General features: G+C 41.5%; 1 protein-coding gene across 1 annotated transcript in view; it reads left to right on the top strand.

Moving 5' to 3' along the window:
* STK32A (serine/threonine kinase 32A) overlaps nucleotides 1-19,394 on the top strand; it is a 122,186-nt gene that overhangs the window by 16,454 nt on the left and 86,338 nt on the right. Inside the window, exons 3-4 of the mRNA XM_037509002.2 lie at nucleotides 8,239-8,294; nucleotides 9,271-9,422. Coding sequence (XP_037364899.1) covers nucleotides 8,239-8,294; nucleotides 9,271-9,422 — 208 coding nt within the window. The remainder of the gene's footprint in view (nucleotides 1-8,238; nucleotides 8,295-9,270; nucleotides 9,423-19,394) is intronic.

Here is a 19,394-nt window from a genome sequence, read left to right as displayed (position 1 = left end):
AAAAAGATAAGTTCATGCCATTTGTGGCAACATGGATGGAGCTGGAAAGATATCCTAAGTGAGTGAAGTGATGTGAGCCAGGAGGACAAAGATAAATACCAAATGGTTTCACTTATATGTGAAATATAGAGAAACCAAAGATCAAACAAAGACAAACTTTAAAACCAACCCTTGAAAGCCAACCATAGGCCTGAGGCATCTGGGGGGTGGGGAAGGGGAGGAGGAGGGGGGAGTAAGGAAGAGAGGAAATAGGTGTGGAGGGAGAGCACAGTGGACTGTGGTGGAGGACTGTGGGTGCTTTGATAGTGGGAAAACTATGATGCCCACACCTGAGGGGAGAAATCCTATATTGTAAAAAAGTTGAAAAGGCTATAAAATAATGGTGTCATTAAAAAGTGAAATTTAGTGTTTTAGAGGCTATGATGTATTATTTCGTAACATTTATTATTTGATAGATGTACCAACCAGGTTCAATTAAATGGTCACAACCTATAATTCATTTGAAATATTATTAGGTAGAATTTATTTCCTACTGGGGCATTTATTCAACTGAGGGGCATCCAAAAATGGGTACATTGATCCCCATCCTTCCCACTGTTCTACCTCATGACTTGTTGTAAAGAAATGGCCAGTGTATTTCTGACTTCTGAGCAGATTCATGAATTGGGGTCCCGGCAGCAGAAAAAGAAGCTATTGGTGCCCATTGTTCGGTCTTGGCACCAGTAAGGGGCGTCAGTAAATCCCAGACTCCCTGGGGCACCATGTTTCATAAAAGGAAGTGCTGACTATTCAAGCAGATGCCATCAATTGGCCTTGGAGGCTGCATTTCTGGAGAAGTTCCAGACATATTCTGAAAGGACCTGCCAGCTTCCTCGTGTCTTAGTGGCAACCGTTTGCTGCCAACCATTTGGGATGGTAAAGGGCTGAGACAGCTGAGTAAATCTGAACCCAGTGGGTTACAAGTAATACACTCTAGTGCTGATATTCAACCTTAACTATTACCCTGGGGTCAGAGTTACCAGCTGCGTAAATGGTTCCCAGACATTCTCTGTGGACACATGCCAAGCTACGGTGACTTTTTTTTTTCACTTTGCAATGAAAAGAGAGAAATGAGAGGACTGTAATAAGCTTCTCCTAGTGCTAAAACTATTACAAATTTTAGTAATATTATTATACCCCTTCCTGTGTGTATTTAGCACTTAAGGATTATAGAAATCGAATTTTTTCTATTTTTAGAAAAAGTTTTTCTATTTTTTAGAAAAAGTTTTAGACAGCTATTTGCCTGTCTAATTCCCATTTTTGTCATCTCCGAGGGGAGGGAAGAATAGTACAGTTTGTGGAACTAGAAAGAAAGCATCCAGGAAACGTTTAGTAATTGTTCAATAAATGCTAGCTCTAGGGACCAGGAAAATGAATAACTATAAGAAAGTGAAAATCAAAATCAACAAAAAACTATGAACCAGAGACACTTTTAGGGGGGCAGGGGCGGGAGGGGAGGGATTGGGGTCAGAATGGGGGCGCTGCAATTGTATGGGGAATATAACAATACCTAATAAAATAAATAAATAAAATCTGGACATAAGAAAAAAAAAAATAAATGCTAGCTGTTAGTACTACTATTATCATAACCATAATATTAGTGCTCTTACTTGGTAAATAAAAAAGTAAGAACTCCCAAACTTCTCCTCTACTTTCTTGGGGGTTGGGGTGGGTGGGATTTTCTGATTTGTGAAATCCAAATGTATAGTTATAATTTTCAGTCAGTTCAATGTAGATAACAAATGATAAGATTTAAAAAAAAAGAGGTGACCTATTTTCATTAGGATAATCATGCATTTAAGAGAAAGGTAATGGAGCCTGTGCTGAGTGGTAATGAAGATGGCAAACAGTTTATGCATCATTTATTTTCAATATAAAATAATTGGGAGTTATTGGTTTCATGTGGGTAAGAGGGAAAGAATAAAATCAAGAGTCTGAGGTTTTTCCTTGAGTAATTAGGTAGATGGCAGTGATATTTTAGTAACCTGGTGAAGAGGGCTCCGACTGGTTAGGGACACATGTAGGCATTTGTTCGAGTTGAGACTCAGCTGGGTTAAGAAACCTGTCCAAGGGCCTCCCTGATGGCGCAGGGGTTAAAGACAGCGCTATCAAGCTATCACCAGCCTCTGTGGCATGAGTTTGATCCCCAACCAGGGAGCAACCCACATGGCTCAGACCTCTCCTGCCTCTCCCGTTGCTCCCCTCAGGAGTGTATTTCAGTAGATCTGCCTGTTCTGCTCCCCACTCTGTCTCTAGTGGATCCTCCCACCCCACCCCGCCCACACACCCACACCTCTGGCTTATACCCAGTTCTTACATGCATAAATAAATAAATCTTTTTTTAAAAAAAGAAACCTGTCCAAGTTCACACAACTGGGAAGAGGCCAACGGGGGTCATCACCCACTGCTGCCTGCCTCTAGTGCCCAGGCAGAGTGCTTTACATTTGCATAGTATTTGCTTGATTTCTATTTGATGCTGAAAATAATACTGAGTTATCAGTAACAAAGCAATTATCACACCCTTCTTTCAATGAGAATATAAATCTAAAAATGACTTTTGGAAAACACTGGCTAAGGTCACAAATAAATGGTAAAAAGACGGATCTCTGACTCATACCTAAATGAGTTTTCCACCAAAAAAATCCCAAATATCTCATTTATTGAGTGTCTACTATACTCTGTATATATTCCCAACATCATCCTCTCATTTCTTCTCCACCAGTGACCTTTGAAATAGGTAACATTTTACCTATTTTATAAGATGAGAATAAATGGAAGCAAGACTTCCAGGGAAAGCTGATGAATGAAAGACATTCCTCCACCTCTGTTCTGCAGGAATTGACTGTATCTAGAAGTCATGTGTGCCCCCAGAAGTACCCAGGCGAAGGAGAAAATCTAAAATAAGAATTGTTGGGCCTCCCGGTGGCGCAGCAGTTGGGCGCTGGGTTGCGAAGCTGCCCGCAGCCTCCGCGGCGCCAGTTCGATCCCCGGCTGCTCCTGGCCACCGGAGGAGGGTCCCGCATGGCGCGCAGACCTCTCCAGCCGCCCGCTGCTCCCCTCAGCAGTGTACTTCGGTCCTTCTGCCTGCTCTGCTCCCTGCTCTGGCTCTGGTGAATTCTCTCACCCTCCCGCGCTTCTGACTGTACCCAGTGCATGTATAAATAAATAAATAAATAAATCTTTAAAATAAAATAAGAATTGTTAGGATAATTGCTTATAAACTGGTCATATCCCTTCCACTTTGTAGAAAATGAAAAAAATACTAGTCATCTCCACCCACACTAGTCATCTCCACTGTGGTTCATCCTCTGGAGAAGACTCCTTTAATCAGAAAGAGCTGGCGCCCCAAAAGTGGAAGTGCCTTTTGGAAAGTGGAGGGAGCAGGGATGTGCATCCTGAGCACCCAGGCCCCCAGCCTTCTTTCCCATTTGACTCTCACAGCACTGCATAGAAGTTAGAAACCAAGAAGAGCAGTGCCTTCAAATTTGAAGGAAAACAATTTCCAACCTAGAATTCACCACTCAGCCGAACTCTCAAGAGTGTGTGAGTAGAATAAAAATATTTTTCATATGTGAAAGGAATCAAAAATGTACTTGCCATGCAATCTTTCTTACAAAGCTGTTGTAGGATGTACTCTACAAAAACAAGGGAGTAAAGCAAGAAAGAGAGAGCATGCTTACAAGCAGGGAATACACCATTAAAGAACAGGGAAGCTGGGGCCTCCCTGGTGATGTAGGGATTAAAGACACAGCACTATCAAGCTGTCGCCAGCCACTGCAGCAGGACTGCTGGCCAGGGAGCTACCCATATGGTGCAGCAGACCTCTCCTGTCTTGCCCGCTGCTATCCTCAGCAGTGTAGTTCAGTACATCTGCCTGTTCTGCTACCCATTCTGTCTCTCGTGAATCCTCTCACCCCCCCGTACCTCTGGCCTGCACCCCAGTTCTTGTACGCATAATAAATAAATCTTTAAAAAAAACTAAAATTTAAAAAAAAGAAAGAAAGAAAAGGAAAAGAACAGTGAAGCCATCCCCAGGAGCCAGTGGGTCAGGAGATCCCTGCTATGACAATGGTGAAGGAAGAAAAAGCATCAGCTCAGTCATGTCTCTGGTAGAGACATTTCCAGGGAGATGGCAATGTGGCTGTTGCACTTGAACTTTTGAAAGGGAATGTAGATAGTGAGAGTGGAGTTTGAGATTGAATTAGGCAAAAGGATATAGAAAAGTAAGCTTAACCAACATAGTTACTGACTGAAAGGAAAACTAATCACAGTTTACCACATGGTTCAGATGCCTGTACCATTTACATAGTCATAATAATGGAATGCTGTGTATTGATCTTACTGAAATTAGTATATTCAATACAGCTCATTGGAAATATGGGAGCAGGCTGGAGTAAAGCCAGAAGATCAAGAAAGTGAGTTAAATCCTGCCTGCCATCTTGGAAGTGCCACCTACCATCTTGGAAACACAATAATTAGTACCTAAAATTGAAAAAAAAAAACCAGAAAATTGAAAAAAAAAATTATGCTATTTATGAGATGTGGTTAAAAACTGACAAAGCAGAAAGAGGTAGCAGGGCTAGCTTCTTGGCTGGGAGAGACTGAAGAGTAAGACAAATGGATCACTCACAAATATCAGTGTTTTATAGTAAACCTTTCAGTTCAATTGTGTATAATATATACTTAGAATAAAAGAAAAACATTACAGAAAAAAATTAATCAAAGTGTTTAGATGACTTTGTTTTTCTTCTTCCTGCTTTTCTGCACTTTTAACATTGAGAGCATATTAGTCTTATATTAAAAAATAATCTTCGTGGTGAACAAGAACTCAAAGCTCAGAAAGGTCAAGTACACTTGCTGGTTTCATTTATCTTATTCTATCTGACTCAAATCATCATTGTTATCTTTTATCAAAGTACTCAGTGTTCACTGAAAACCAAAAAGCAAAACTGCCATGTCACAATGGTCTCTCTCCCCTCCCCAAAGGTTACAGGACCATGCTACCCCAAATGTTGACATTTTGTCACTTTCATTTATCTACTTATTTACTTATGTATTTATTACAGCCATCTAACTCTAGAAAAATGAAAGACTGGAATCCAAAGACACATACAATGTAACAAAATAAAATAAAAATCAGACAAGGGGTGTTTGGTGTCCAGGTTGTGTGTCTTTAGGAATACGAGTCTCAGTTTCCTGAGGCTTTGTTTTAGTACCAAGTTCCTTTTGCTCATCCATAGTGACTAGCAGAGTCCTGCACACACAGATGCTTAATGAATATTTGTTGGTTTGACTTACTAGCAAAGCCATAGCTTCTTGAGAGGTTAGTTTAGCTTCTCTCCCAACTTGCACTGCTGTCTTAAAAGGAATATAAGTGAACTGTTGACAAAATAACCCACAATTCTGACTTCAAATATCATTTTGTCTCAATTTATGAGACTTGGCTGCCTTTCCAGTCTGTCTTCCTCCTAAGGAGTGATGCCGTTGTTGGACATTTAAGAAATGGATAGAATAAGTGCTTCCCCTTCTTGTCACTTTCAATGTGTCACTGGCTTTCTCCCCAGGTTTTATATTATAGATGAAAGTTGCTTGAGACAGTGTGATATTGGATTGGAGACTGTTCTTCCTTCGATTGAATAGAAATAAAGGCATGAATAAGATTCATTCTCTCTAAAACTTTCGACTTGCAATTTTTCTGAGACCTCACCTGACCTTAATTAAGCCAGTTCTGCTAGTAGAAATTTATCAGCAACCTGGCTGATAATCCTTTATCATTTTTATTAAAACTCAAAAGGCCTTTAAAGAGATTGGGTTCATGAAGTGGATTAATAGCACAATGGAACATCATGCTTTCCAGGTCCTGCTATAGGCTTGGAGATTCAAATGTCATCACAACATCTTAGGTTAGGCTGCTGCTGGAGATATCACAGTGAGTTATTGGATCTACTCAAGATAGATAAAATCTTGGACTTGCAAATAAGTCCTGGTCAGTATATTTGAACACTTTCATGGACATAATGTGTAACTCAGCCTCATGTAATAAGTGTGAGGAATTCATTGACTAGGTTATGTCACATTGAAACTCAAGAGAAAACTCATAGAAGGGTTTTCTTTCCAGTTTTCATCACAACCCACAGTAAATAATATACCAAAAATAACTATATCATGATCTAGTACATATCTATTTATATACATATAAAAAAATTGAAACAAAAGCAGCTTCAGAGGCAATCCTACTCCTAAACTACACTTGAGATGTTTCTGGTATTTTCTAATGTATTCTATCCCATTGAAAATTTAAATGGTTCTTATTACTAAATTTGTAAATGTGTTCCATAGTTCATTAGTGACCTTTGACTCAGTTTGAAAAATACTTTGTTAGATGAGCCCAATGTTCACACTGTTCATATTCATGAGAAGTGTTTATTTGGGGGTTCTTGTGTACCTTTATAGCATTGTGTGATTTCCTAAGGACCAACTTCATATACATCACTGTGCAAGGTTCTGTAGGTGTGCAGAGCTACACCTTCATTCACCTCAAGCAAGGTGCTTTTTGAGCTGCCAGGGAAACCAGGGTAAACACAATACTATATGATCCCTGCCTTCCTAGTGCTTATGATCTAGGGGATGAAAGAAATTCAACTCAAGGAATTGTGGAAGATAAGTCATTCACTTGACTATGTTAAGTAAACTGTTTTGTTAGCATTTTCTGTTAAATGTTTTCTTATCTAGGAGGGTCTGTCCCATTTTTTAAAGATGAGGAAATGGTTCAGAGAGTCTGTCATTTATCACAAGCCACATTGTTATTTTGAGTCTAAATCTAGGGCTGTTTGTAATATACACTGCCTTATATGATCAAGTAGGTTTCATGGCAGAAATGAAGAGATATGGAGGTCACAAAGCAATGAGTAAGTAACATTATAGAAATTTCTGATCCTCAGAAAGCTTAAAAAGACCTTAAGAATTCCCCTTACTCATCTTTTTCCTTCAAAAGAAGCTAATCAAATTATTCAAAAAGATAAAATAGATCTTTAAAGAGTGGTGCCTTCCAGTGTTTCACCCTCTTTCCTAAAGAAAGCTTACAATTCCTCGATTGGGATTTTTCTCATCTAAATCTGTATTTCAAAATCCAGGAAACAAAGTAGAACATCTTCTCAAAACAAGACTCCAAAGGTGGTCCCGTTTGAAATAATCTCTTCCTTGTCCACCCATCACCAGGCATTCCCTGAGCTCTGACCCAAGAGACCACGCCACCTATAGACCACAATCAGCTACTGCTGCTGATGCCCCGGAGCTGCATTGGTTTTTCTTGGAGGGGGGGGGGGTAGGAGGGGTCTAATTTCAAATTTATTTATTTATTTTCTTACAGCATTGTTAATTTTTGTACAGTATTTGATTTCTCCCCTCAGGAGTCCCCTTAGTTTTCCCACCACCACAGCACTCGTGACCCATCACCATGGTACCTTATAGGAGCTTTAAGTTTTAAGTGGCTGATATGAAAGACCATGTCACCTTCAAAGCACCTGTCAGTGACCTTCAACACACATGCTCTTTCTGGCATGTCAGATATCTGTGCCCCAGGGATCTGCTCATACTGTAATCTCACGAGTGTGATCATTTCCTAGTTGGGAAAATTGAAATTGTTTAGATATAAAAGAAAAGGGAAGTGGTAGTGAGAAGTGAGGCAAGGAGAAGCTTATACATGCCAGTCCTCGGGAACGCCATGTATGTGGAGGACCAGGTCTCCCCATCATTGGCTGTGTTCGGAGATACCCCTCCTGACCTGTCACCGAGGGGCCATCCATGCTCTTCCAGCTTCCAACTTCTTTCCTTCATGATATTTAGGCATTTTAATTATTCATGTTGTGATTTTATCCCATGTTTACCGCATGTTTATATGTTTATATGTTGTGTTTATCCCATGAATCCCTCTTCATATGGAGTCCTCCCTAGACTAGGTTACATATCAGTAGAGAATCCATTTCTACTCTGTTATTACTAGGGGCCAACCCTAGGCACTATGATTGATGCATCCATGTTCAAGGACTACTTACAGGTTGAGCAAATGGGCCTGGGACAAAGGGGGCAGGTAGTCTGGAATGTTGTTCTCAACTAGGTCCTTGGGTGTAGCCCAAGTATTACTATTTCTTAGAATAAGGGATAATATCACTTACCATGTTCTTTTTGTTTGCTTTACAGTCAACTTTGACCACTTTGAGATCTTGCGAGCCATTGGGAAAGGCAGTTTTGGAAAGGTGAGAACCAAAATGATTAACAACCAGTAGAATTATAGAGCTCAAAAACATGTTCAGATTGTTTAGTTATTGGGATCACAGAAATGATCATTCAGAGATGTTTCTATAATGGATTTATGTGCTAGGCAACTGCATATAAATATACACTGTTCTCAGAATTATCTCCAAGTCAAATGCATTTACTCACATTGGCGCTTAAGATTTTCTCTCTAAAGGAAAGAGTAAGATTCCAGGATCAACTTCAACCTATACCAGATGTACCTTCAGTAAGAGTTGACATTAGAAGTGAAATCCTTTCACATGGAAAAGAAGCCACCTGATTTCTGTTTATTTCCCAGATGTACCATGTTTTTAATTTTCAGACACCATGAAAAATATACATCGCAAATCTAACTTTTTGGGGAAGAAACTTCTAGATGAACATCCCAATTATTAGTTTCTTGGTGGAGATCTATTTTGAGAATAATATTTCACATTGAAATTTCATTGTAAAATCATCTGATATCTGCTTTATCATATATTACATGAAGCTTTGAAAGAATTTCAAACATATGGACATCGTGTGTAGTGTTTTCCCAAGGCTTACAGTCATTTTTGTTTATATCACCTATAGTTGCAAACAGAAATTGTTTGCACAATATTGTTCAACTTGATCAGTTTAGTCATACCCATTTTAGTCACCAAAGCAGAATAAGGGTGTCATTTGCTGTTGGAAGATTCCTGACAAGGAGACAGCCATTTTCTCCAAAATGCTGTCCAAAAAAAGTGAAAATAGGCAAACTTATTTGAGAAACAGAGATTCAGGAATCGACCTGGTACAGGGGGAAAATGAACTTCCCTCTGAAATAAAAGTGGCCACGATGAACGTTAGAGAATGTGCAAGCCATAGGCATGCAAGTCATTCCAAGAGCAAGTCTCTCGTTGCCCTGATCCATTATTTCCTTAATCATCTTCTCATTCTGGCTTGCACCCCTAGGTCTGCATTGTACAGAAGAACGATACCAAGAAGATGTACGCCATGAAGTATATGAACAAGCAAAAGTGTGTGGAACGCAACGAAGTAAGGAATGTCTTCAAGGAACTCCAGATCATGCAGGGTCTGGAGCATCCTTTCCTGGTTAATTTGTGGTAAGTGGCTCTCCTGGACCTCTAAATGGAGATACCCCCATCTTACCCCAAATACTACTACATAAATGCATATTGGTTTCTAGATGAGTATTTACAAAATACTCGTTAATTTTTTCCTTATGGGCCTTTGTCTTCAAAATGAAAAAAAATTCTGGTTTTCTTGTCACCAATAAATACTGCTTTGTTCATTTGTCACAGTACCCCTTGTCCTTGAGGTCAATTATAAGTAATTAAATAGGATGACAAGAAATGAGTTCAGATGTCATCTCACTCATTAGAGACTTTAACTGTGGAGCGGAGGATTTCGGTGCAAACTATGGCATCACCGGCTTAGATGATATTGACCTTTAGAAATGGTACAAAAACCTTTCTCCTTGAAATGACTGGCAATTAAACTGGTTCTTTGCAGCATGCATCTTAAGCAGCCACATCTATACCTTTGAGTTGGAATAAGATCAGTGCTACCTTTCTCACGAAATAGGTTTTCACAGAGTTAGAGCAGCTAGACATTAAATGACTGTGATTTGCTCTCAAGGCCATTATCATAATCCAAGGCTTAGAAAATGGCAAAGAAGCTGCATTATCTATTCCTCCTGCTTTTTTCTTGTGCGTGGAGGTTTTCTGTGGCTTGCTCATTTTGCTCTACATTTTAATGCATCCATTATATTAAGAGCCAGTTCTTAAAGCTAATTCAGTATGACTGTTATTTAAATATGCATACTAAGCGGTTCTCACTAGAAAAGGCAAAAAAAAAGTCTTTATTCAGAGAATACTAATGGAGAAATAATTGAAATGTCACTGTGTGTTTCAGGGCATTCCTCCAGAGGAATCAGTGCGTAAACTCTGCCTCCCTCCACCTTTAATTAATCCAGCTCACTTAGTATACAATTTGTTCAAAGATTCCAGGCCATGGTTAGAAAGAAGACAGTTCTGTGCAACTTGGAAATAGGTCTATTATCATTTATGTGCTACTCAGACATGGTAGAGTCTAATTTTGGCTCAGAGTCAGTATGTTTAATCAGAATCTTAAAGTGGCTATTCAGAAGTCTGCCACTTAAAGAGTTAAAAGAATGCAGTTCTTTCTTTCCTATCCTTAGCAATCATCAAATTGCCTTTTTTCCGCCTCACTCCACCCTGAGCTGACAGGTGCTCTCCCTTCGTAATCTCCCTTTGTTCAAAGTCACATTTTCCTTCTTCAAAAGTTCAACCAACTAATTTTCTACTTTTAAGATCAGGCACCCTTCCTAAGGACATATTTAACATTTTGCCTTTTCTTGCTTGTCTCTCACCACTCCGTAGGCAAAGCGGAGTCCGTCTTTCTATTCCTGTTTTTTCAATAACATGGATGTTATGAGAAGTTTAGTTGTCCAGAGCTTACAGATTATGCTATTTGCTATTTTGGTGTCATTCTAGATAAAATTCTGTCTTCCAAGCACACTGACCTGGTGTGGCAGAGGAGAGATTCCCCACCCCCCTGGGTTGCTCTCAGGCTGCTTAAGCAAACAAATTAACATCACAAATCAGTAGGAGAAAAGAACAAATTTAGTTACATACATGGAGAATCCACATGGATATAGATTCTAGAGTAAATGGGGCAAAATGACGGTATCCCTTTGTTATCAGGCAGTGTGAGGGGCACCCCAGGACCCCCAAACCTACCTGCTCTATATACATTCTGCAACCCCTGCAGCAAGACAATAAAGACAAGGGAAAGAATATAGTTTCCAAATATCCCCTTCTGGGTAAATGCCCAGCAAAACAGGGTTGTCCTAAAGCAGGACCACTGAGGCCCAAAACTCTGTCACAAGTCTAAGGCACCTCCTGCTGGGGACACATGGGAAAGGGGCAGAAAGGGTCCAGCACTTGTTGGATAGAAGAAGGAAAATCAAAAGCAAATCAAAGCTGCCACTGTTAAGCTCCCACGGGTCTCTCCCCCACATCTGTTTCAACCAGTCCAAGACTGAGAAGCAGATGCAGCTTCTTCACATGTCTCTCTGCTCTGTGTGCCTCCACTGGGTGTCCTTCTGACCTCTATTCTTTCTTCCTTCTCCCAGTCTCCTCTCCAGTGTCTCCTCCTCACTGCTCGGCTGCACCTTTCCTTAGGTGGGGCAGGGAACCTGGAACCTCCCCTTTTCCTGGGGACCACCCTGTTATGCCTTGAGCTAAGGAATGGGATAAGGGGCTGGACTTCAAGGACAGAGAATGGGACCCACATGGCAAGGAAAACGTGACTCGTATGACAAGAGTCATATCCTCTGTCACCACACATTTGCCCCGCCACACAGATTTCTTTGATAGAAAGGTTATTTCCTGCTAAAAATCCTAACACCCCCAATTTTCATTCCCATAGACAGTTAAGGCCGTAGTATAAGATTCCTCTGAGGTGCAGAGCCACGATTGCCCTCAGCTGGAAATAACTGATATGCCAGGGTGACATGTCTTGGAAGGCCAGTCCTGGACATCTGGGGAGGACCATCCTTCAGTGCTGACCTGGTGATAACAGACACATGTCCTAAACCACTTCCTAGGATGACTCCCACTGGGGGACAGTGGGGACCATGAATGCTGACAGATGACAAAGAAGAGACTCCCCCACATTCACGAGTAGAAGCTGGGAGGGTGGCATTCCTAAAATCATACCAGAAAATTCTTGTCTTTCAAACATTGAAACTAATATCTTCAGAAAATATGCTGATTCCTTCAAAAAATCTACTTAATAAGTGTAACATTGGAAATGTAAATACATTATCTTTTGGGACATATCTTTTCTCTTCAACTACTAAGCAGTCCTTTTTGGAGGAAGACTGAGTCATTCATCATTTTTAACACAATGAGTATAAGATAGGGTTCATTGTTTTAGGACCGAATTGAGCATATGCAATGCCCAGTGCCAGCTCACAGTCATTCTTTCCTTCCATGTTCCATTAAGGTGGCACATTCTGGAGGTGCCCCTTCATGCACAGGCCAGGGGCCATCCTGAAGACAAATGTGATTGGGGCTTGGCCCCAAGACCACATGAGAAATTGTGTGGGTGTCATCACATCATTACATCATCACATCCCCAAACTTAAGGAGTGGTGTGATGAGCAAAACAACAAAACATGAACTCCTGCTCCCTTCTCCTCCACTTTCCTGGTAGGCTGTGTAGGCCTCAGTACTGCTTTCAATAATTTTTCAAGGATGCTCAAATGCTCCTAACCTCTGGGAGTGCTAATCTTAAATGTATGTGTGTGTGTGTGTGTGTGTGTGTGGGCATAACTATACACATGTGTAAGAAGTGTGAACACTTTTCTCCTCCTTACATTCAATTTGAAAAACAGAAAATCAGGGCCTCCCTGGTGGTGCAAGGGGTTAAGTCTCAGCACTATGAAGCTATCCGCAGCCACTGCAGCATGAGTTTGATCCCCGGCCAGGGAGCTACCCACATGGCACAGCAGACCTCTCCTGACTTGCTTGCTGCTCCCCACAGCAGTGTATTTCAGTCAATCCATCTGTTCTGCTCCCCACTCCATCTCTGGTGAATCCTCTCCTTCTTCCCACAACTCTGGCCTACACCCTAGTTCTTGTATGCATAAATAAATAAATCTTTTTTAAAAAAAGAAAAATAGAAAATCACATAGAAAAATGAAAATTTGCTTTTGTTTTGGTCATAAATTCACCCACTCATTCATGTGTCTATTTACTAAACATCACTAACAACTTATAATTTGGGTTGTTGGATATAATATAGGCTACGGTTAGATTTGAATTTCAGATAAACCACTAATAGTCTTTAGAGTATGTCCCAAATATTACACAGGATGCCTTTACAGAAAATGACCCATTATCCAAATTTCAAATGGGCAGGGCAACCTGTGTTTGTATTTGCTAAAGCTGGACGCCTGATTGTAGCGGAGACCCCTACCACTGGGATGCAGTAGTGAGCAGTGTGGACAGAACCCATGGCTTGTCCGACATTACTGTGAACAGTGAAAGACTGACAGTAATCCCATAATATAGTATCCTATATATTCTATATAATCAATAGATCATAACCCCATGAATCTATAAACCATGAGACACACATGAAGGGTTCACAGAGAGGGAGGCGAGTGTGTGTTGGAAGGTCTCAGAGAAGGGATTTCACTCTCCTGGGGGCCAGGAGTGTTATGGGTAGAGGAACATTCTGAATTAAAATTCAACCTTCCCAGCCTCCAAGGCATGGCCCCACTCAGGAACACCACTGTCAGATGTAGGCCAGCTTTTCAAGTGAAGGCTGCCAGACAGGGCAGGCTTCCAGAAAAAGCAAATCTAATCTTCCTGCAAGTATCTCCCTGAGGGCCGCTAACAAAGCCCTGGCAACCCAGTGCCTGCAAACAAATAGACCCTGGTCCTGCCTGGAGCAGTGGCTCCCCAGGAGGCCTTCGTTAATTGAGATTAAGCCTGCAGCTGCACAGGCTCCTGGGCCCTGCACCCTCCTCACCGGGAGTCTCTCCTTCCCAGGAACAGAAAAGGTCCGCAAGTGGCTTCGGGGAAATTAAGAGCCAAGATTGTCTGTTTTAAGTGGAAAGGAGCACCTGGACAGGGAGTGTGGGAAGTGGATGCCTCAGATGGCTGAGCACAGCCAAATAAATGGTTCCCAGAAGCCACTGCACCCTCCATCAGTTTTGAGAAAGAGCCATTGTTTCTTTGTGGAATCATAGACTATGAGAGCTCAGGGTAGCAATTCAGAACCACATGAGTGACAGCTTCCCTGGTTGTTACTACTTTGGGTTTCATACATGTTATCTCATTCATTCATCCTATAAACCTAGTTTGATCAGACGTATTATTTCCTTCCATTTTACACCTGAAAAAATGGAGGCTCAGAGAGGTTAAGTCATTTTCCTGTAGTCACACAGCCAGAAACCAGCAGAGCCAGGACTCAAACCCTGGAATCCTGACTTCAAGATCCCTGATCTTCCTGCTCCATGGTCTCATACATTTCATGAGACTCCCTTAAAAAAACAGGGAGTCTATTGTGTTTGTCTTTCATACCCCACAAGAATACAACCTACATAAGGCAGGTATATTTGTACGTTTTGTTCACTGTCGATTCCACATATACGCTAGTGCCTAGCAGACAGTAGGTTCTCATTAAATACCTGCTGAATGAATAAAGTAAATTAATGGTGGAACCAGGCCTTTGGCTCCTGTTTATTGCTCTTTTCCCATTATACCAATGCCACCTCTTGCACACTCACAAACACCTCTCATAGAATCACGCCCAGTCCTGGCACTTTGCAGGCTCTGAGGGACCTGAATTTGAATCCCTGCCCCACCACTTGTAACTGCAGATCAAACAAGTTACATTATATATCTTGCTGGGTTTCCTCGCCCATAATTGGAAATAATAGCACATCCATGTCAGACAGTACTGCTGCATATATCAGCAGTCTGTGTATCAGACAGGATATATGGATAAAGCATCTCACACAAAGTAGATGCTTAATGATGACTTTAAATAAGCCACTCAGGGGGACCTCTCCCAGAAATTGACCGTCCTCTCTGCCCTGGTAGCCAAAGATTCTGAAAAGGATAAGTGCACCCAAACTTGAGCTGGCCTGGATGTTAGAAAGTCTTTTGTTTTTGTTTCAAGTACTTAAATAATTAAAAAAATTTAAAATGTGAAATTTCATACCCATTATAGAAATACAGAACCTTTTAATAAAAATGATAAATGTCAATATTTCACCACTCAGAAATAATTTTTATGTTGGCTTCATATTGCTGCTGTGACAAATTACCACAAATTCAGTGATTTCAAACAATTGGAATTTATGACATAAAGTTTTTTTGAATGAAGACATTATTTTCCTTTTGCCCTGCATTACTATTTGCACCAAAAGCTCATAGGCAAAACAACTCAGCACAAAGATTACTTGTGGGGCTAAAGACTAACTATACAGGAGCAGATGTAAATTTTTGGAGTCATGGAGATATTCTATTATCTTTAATGTGGTGTGTCTTCCATGACGGCATATATTATAATGTTCAGGGGCCTCCCTGGTGGTGCAAGGGGTTGAGCACAGTGCTGTGAAGCTATCCACAGCCTCTGCAGCATGGACTCAATCCCAGCCAGCCACGGAGCAACCCACATGGCATAGCAGACCTCTCCTGTCTCGCCCACTGCTGCCCTCAGCAGTGTATTTCAGTCTGCCTGCTCTGCTCCCCACTCTGTCTTTGATGAATCCTCTCCCCCCACCCCCGCAACTCTGGCCTGTACCCCAGTTCTTGTATGCAAGAATAAATAAATAAATGTTTTAAAAAAAAGTTCATAAATTTATACACTTAATACTTATGTACCTCATCATACATGAATTGCAGTTCATTCAAAGAATGTGGAAAATAAAAACCCCACGAAACTACTCTTTCACAATTCTGGGAGTAAAAAGTGCAAAAGGAGACTCATTGGGCAAAATCAAGTGCCTGGCAGAGCCTTCTGTAGGCTCTCGGGGAGAACTCCTCAGGTCTCCCAGCTCCTGGAGGCCACCTGCGGACCTCCATTTCTGGCACCTTCCTGCATCATCAAAGCCAACAGCCAGGCATAGTCCACTCTCTCCCTGACTGACTTCCTGCCTCCTCTTGTCTTGTGATTACATTGGGTCCACCTGGTGGCAATAATTTTCTCATAAGACTGTGAGGCTTTTCTCTCCTAGGCCTCAAACTTGACCTAGCGAGACTTGAACAAAACACTAACATTATTTCTAATAAGGTTGCATCTGGAAGAGGATCCTAGCCCCTTAAAAGTGCCTGCCTGAGAAAATTCCAGGCTGCCAAAAGAATTTACCATTCTAGCCCCCTCTGAAGATGGGGGGAGCCTAACTTTGCTTCGTACCAGTTAACAAACCCTTGTGAGTTTCTCAAGGACCAGTCCCCTTCCTACTTACTATAAATTTTCCTCTCCCTGACTCTAAGGGTCCCCATTCATTCGCTCCTTATTTTCTCTTCCCTCTTTTTAAATGCCCTCACCTGTACAAATCAGAGCTGAGGTCAGTTTTCACTGGACTCCTCTCATTGCAAACTGGTATCCCTGACAAATATCTGCCCTCACTACTTTCACTAGTGTCCAGCTACATTATTTTAGGAAGACATGTGATTAAATTAAGGATCTAGAGGAGGAAAGTTTATCCGGAATAATTCAGTGTTGTCATATGAAGAAATCACCCGGGTCCAGCCCAGATGAGCTTAGATAGGTGGAGGAGGAAGAGGCAGCAGTCCCTGAAGGAAAACTTAGCAGAGAACAGTGTTACTGTGTGACTGGTATGCAGTGATTTTTCCATAATAGTTGTAGAGCAACTGATTGATGCATTAGCAGACAGGAAACTGAGTGCTGATAATGCAGACATCCATTTATTCATTTACTCATCAATGTTAGAAAGGGTTCCTTTACTGCAAACGACACAAGAAGCTATTAGAATATTTAAGCTGAAAATTTCCTTGGAGAATAGGTTATAGCGTATAGCCTCAGAAGTAAAACTAGAGGAGCAGGTCTCAGAAAGGCGTGGCACAGAGCAGTTCTGAGAATGCAGGTAGCAGGCACTCTTTGAAGGCTCTTTTTTTTTCTTTTTAATTAATTAATTAATTTCTACAAGCACTGGGTACAGTCAGAAGCATGGGAGGGTGAGAGAATTCACCAGAGCCAGAGCAGAGAGCAGAACAGGCAGACTGATGAAGTACACTGCTGAGGGGAGCAGCAGGTGCAGCAAGAGAGGTCTGTTGTGCCATGTGGGACCCTCGCCAGTGGTCGGGGATCGAACTTGCGCTGCAGAGGCTGCAGGCAGCTTCGCAGCCCAGCGCTCAACTGCTGCACCACCAGGGGAGGCCCTCGTTGAAGGGCTCTTAAGCCTATGTCAGAGGGGATGAATCAGCATCAACCAATTTCCCTGCCTTGTGTTACCCACTCAGAGTCCCAGGAGAGATTCCAATTGACTTTGCTCAGAAAACATGGTGCCGTTGGCTAGAAGAAAGAATTAAATAAATGACACCTAGTTTGTTGGTCTGAGTGACTTGGTGAATGACTATGGAGATCTGAGAGAAGCAGATTCATGGTGAAAATCAAAACCTCTTTGCTGTGTGAATTTTGAGCTGCATCATAGTCAAATAGAGCTGTTGAAAGGTGGTGAATTATGAGCATAGAGTGAGAGTCCAGGGTCCAAAGAGAAGTCCAATAAAACACAAATGTGGGATTCATTGGCCTATAAAAGCTATTTAAGGGCCTCTCCTGGTGGCGCAGGCAGTTGAGCGCAGAGCTGTGAAGCTGTCCGCAGCCTCTGCAGCGCGGGTTCGATCCCGGCCAACCGACGAGGGTCCCACATGGCGCGGCAGACCTCTCCTGTTGCGCCCGCTGCTCCCTTCAGCAGTGTACTTCGTCAGTTTCCCGCTCTGTCTCTTGTGAATCCTCTCACCCTCCCGTGAATCTGGCCTGTACCCTGGTTCTTGTATGCATGGGTAAAATAAATAAATCTTTTAAAAAACAAAGCTATTTAAGACAAGGACTTCAAAGGAGCAACTTTGGAGAGAGATTGGCTACATATAGAAGAAAGGAGTTGAGCAATAAATGCCTGGGGTATTCTTGTAGTTCTGATAGAGAGGGGAGGCTTAGGATCCAGACTAGGATGAAATAGGCAGGAAGTGAGCCAACAAGCTAGAGGTAAGTCAGGAAGATGTGGCATCCTGAAAGAAATGTGGCATCTAGAAAGAAAAGTGTTGCCGAAAGGAAAGAGTGCAAACTACTTTGAGATGGCAACAAGGAGACAATTAACTGATCACTGGCTTGGGAGGATATAGATATTGAGACTTTACAAGAATTGACTCCAAATGGGGACAAGAGATCGAAAGAGTGGCTTGATAAGAAAATGGAAAGTAATTTTATTCTCTCGGTGGGGATCATGGTGCAAAATTATTGTTCTGTGTTTTGAGATTCCTTCACATTATCACAGTGGCATTCACGTATTGCCATTTAGTATACTCTATTGTGTGAAAATGCCATGGTTTATTTATACATTTTACTATTCGTGGACATTTGGGTTGTTTCCAGGTTGAGACATTTACAAATAGTGTGACTGTTATCATTCTAGTTTGTATTAAAGAAGTTATGCTTGGGAGTATAGGAACAAAGTCACTGGATCCTAGGATTTATCCAGGTTTAGTTGGCAAACAGTTTTCCAGAGAGGTTGTATCAATTTATACTCATGTCAGCAATGTATGAGAATTCAAGTAGCTCTCCAGCCTCGCCAACACTGGCCATCGTCAGTAAATGCATGCTGTGGATCTCATTGTGATTTTATCTTTGATTTCCCCAGTCACTGACAAGTCTGTGCACATCTTTGTATGCTTACTGGCCATTTGGAATTCTCTTTTGAAAAGTGCTTGGATTTTTGTCCATCCTTTTATTGGTTGCTACTTTTTTGCATTGATCTGTTAATGAGAAAATCTTTTATATCCAAAACCTTTGTGGGATAGAAATTATTTTCTCTTACCTTTTCACTCTGGTTACGGTATTGGTTTTGTTTCTTTGTTTGTTTTTACAGTTAAAAACCTCGAATTTAAATGTGGTGTAATTTATCAATTTCTTCCTTCATGGGTGGTGCGTTCTGTGTCCGGTTTAGGAATTCTTTGCTGATGCCAGGTGAAAATGTTCTGTTCTGTCTTCTAGAAGCTTTGCTGTTTCAGCTTTTGCATTTACATCTATACTGCAGCATCAAGAGTCATTTTTTTCCACATGGCTATCTATTAACCCAACATCATCTGTTGAAGAGTTTTTCCCTACTGGACCCCAGTAACCCCTCTGTTAGTTAAATCATCTAATCTTTGTTCTGTTGATCTGCTGAGGGGAGAAACAGGCAAGACAGGGGAGGTCTACTGTGCCATATATGGGTCACCTCCCTGGTCAGGTATGGAATTCAGGCGATAGCACTGATAGTGCTGAGACTTAACCATTAGGCCACCAGG

This window comes from Talpa occidentalis, unplaced genomic scaffold (assembly GCF_014898055.3).
Source record: "Talpa occidentalis isolate TD23 unplaced genomic scaffold, MPIMG_talOcc4v2.1 talOcc4.13, whole genome shotgun sequence".
Taxonomy (NCBI): domain Eukaryota; kingdom Metazoa; phylum Chordata; class Mammalia; order Eulipotyphla; family Talpidae; genus Talpa; species Talpa occidentalis.
This window is presented reverse-complemented; position numbering and strand designations above follow the sequence as displayed.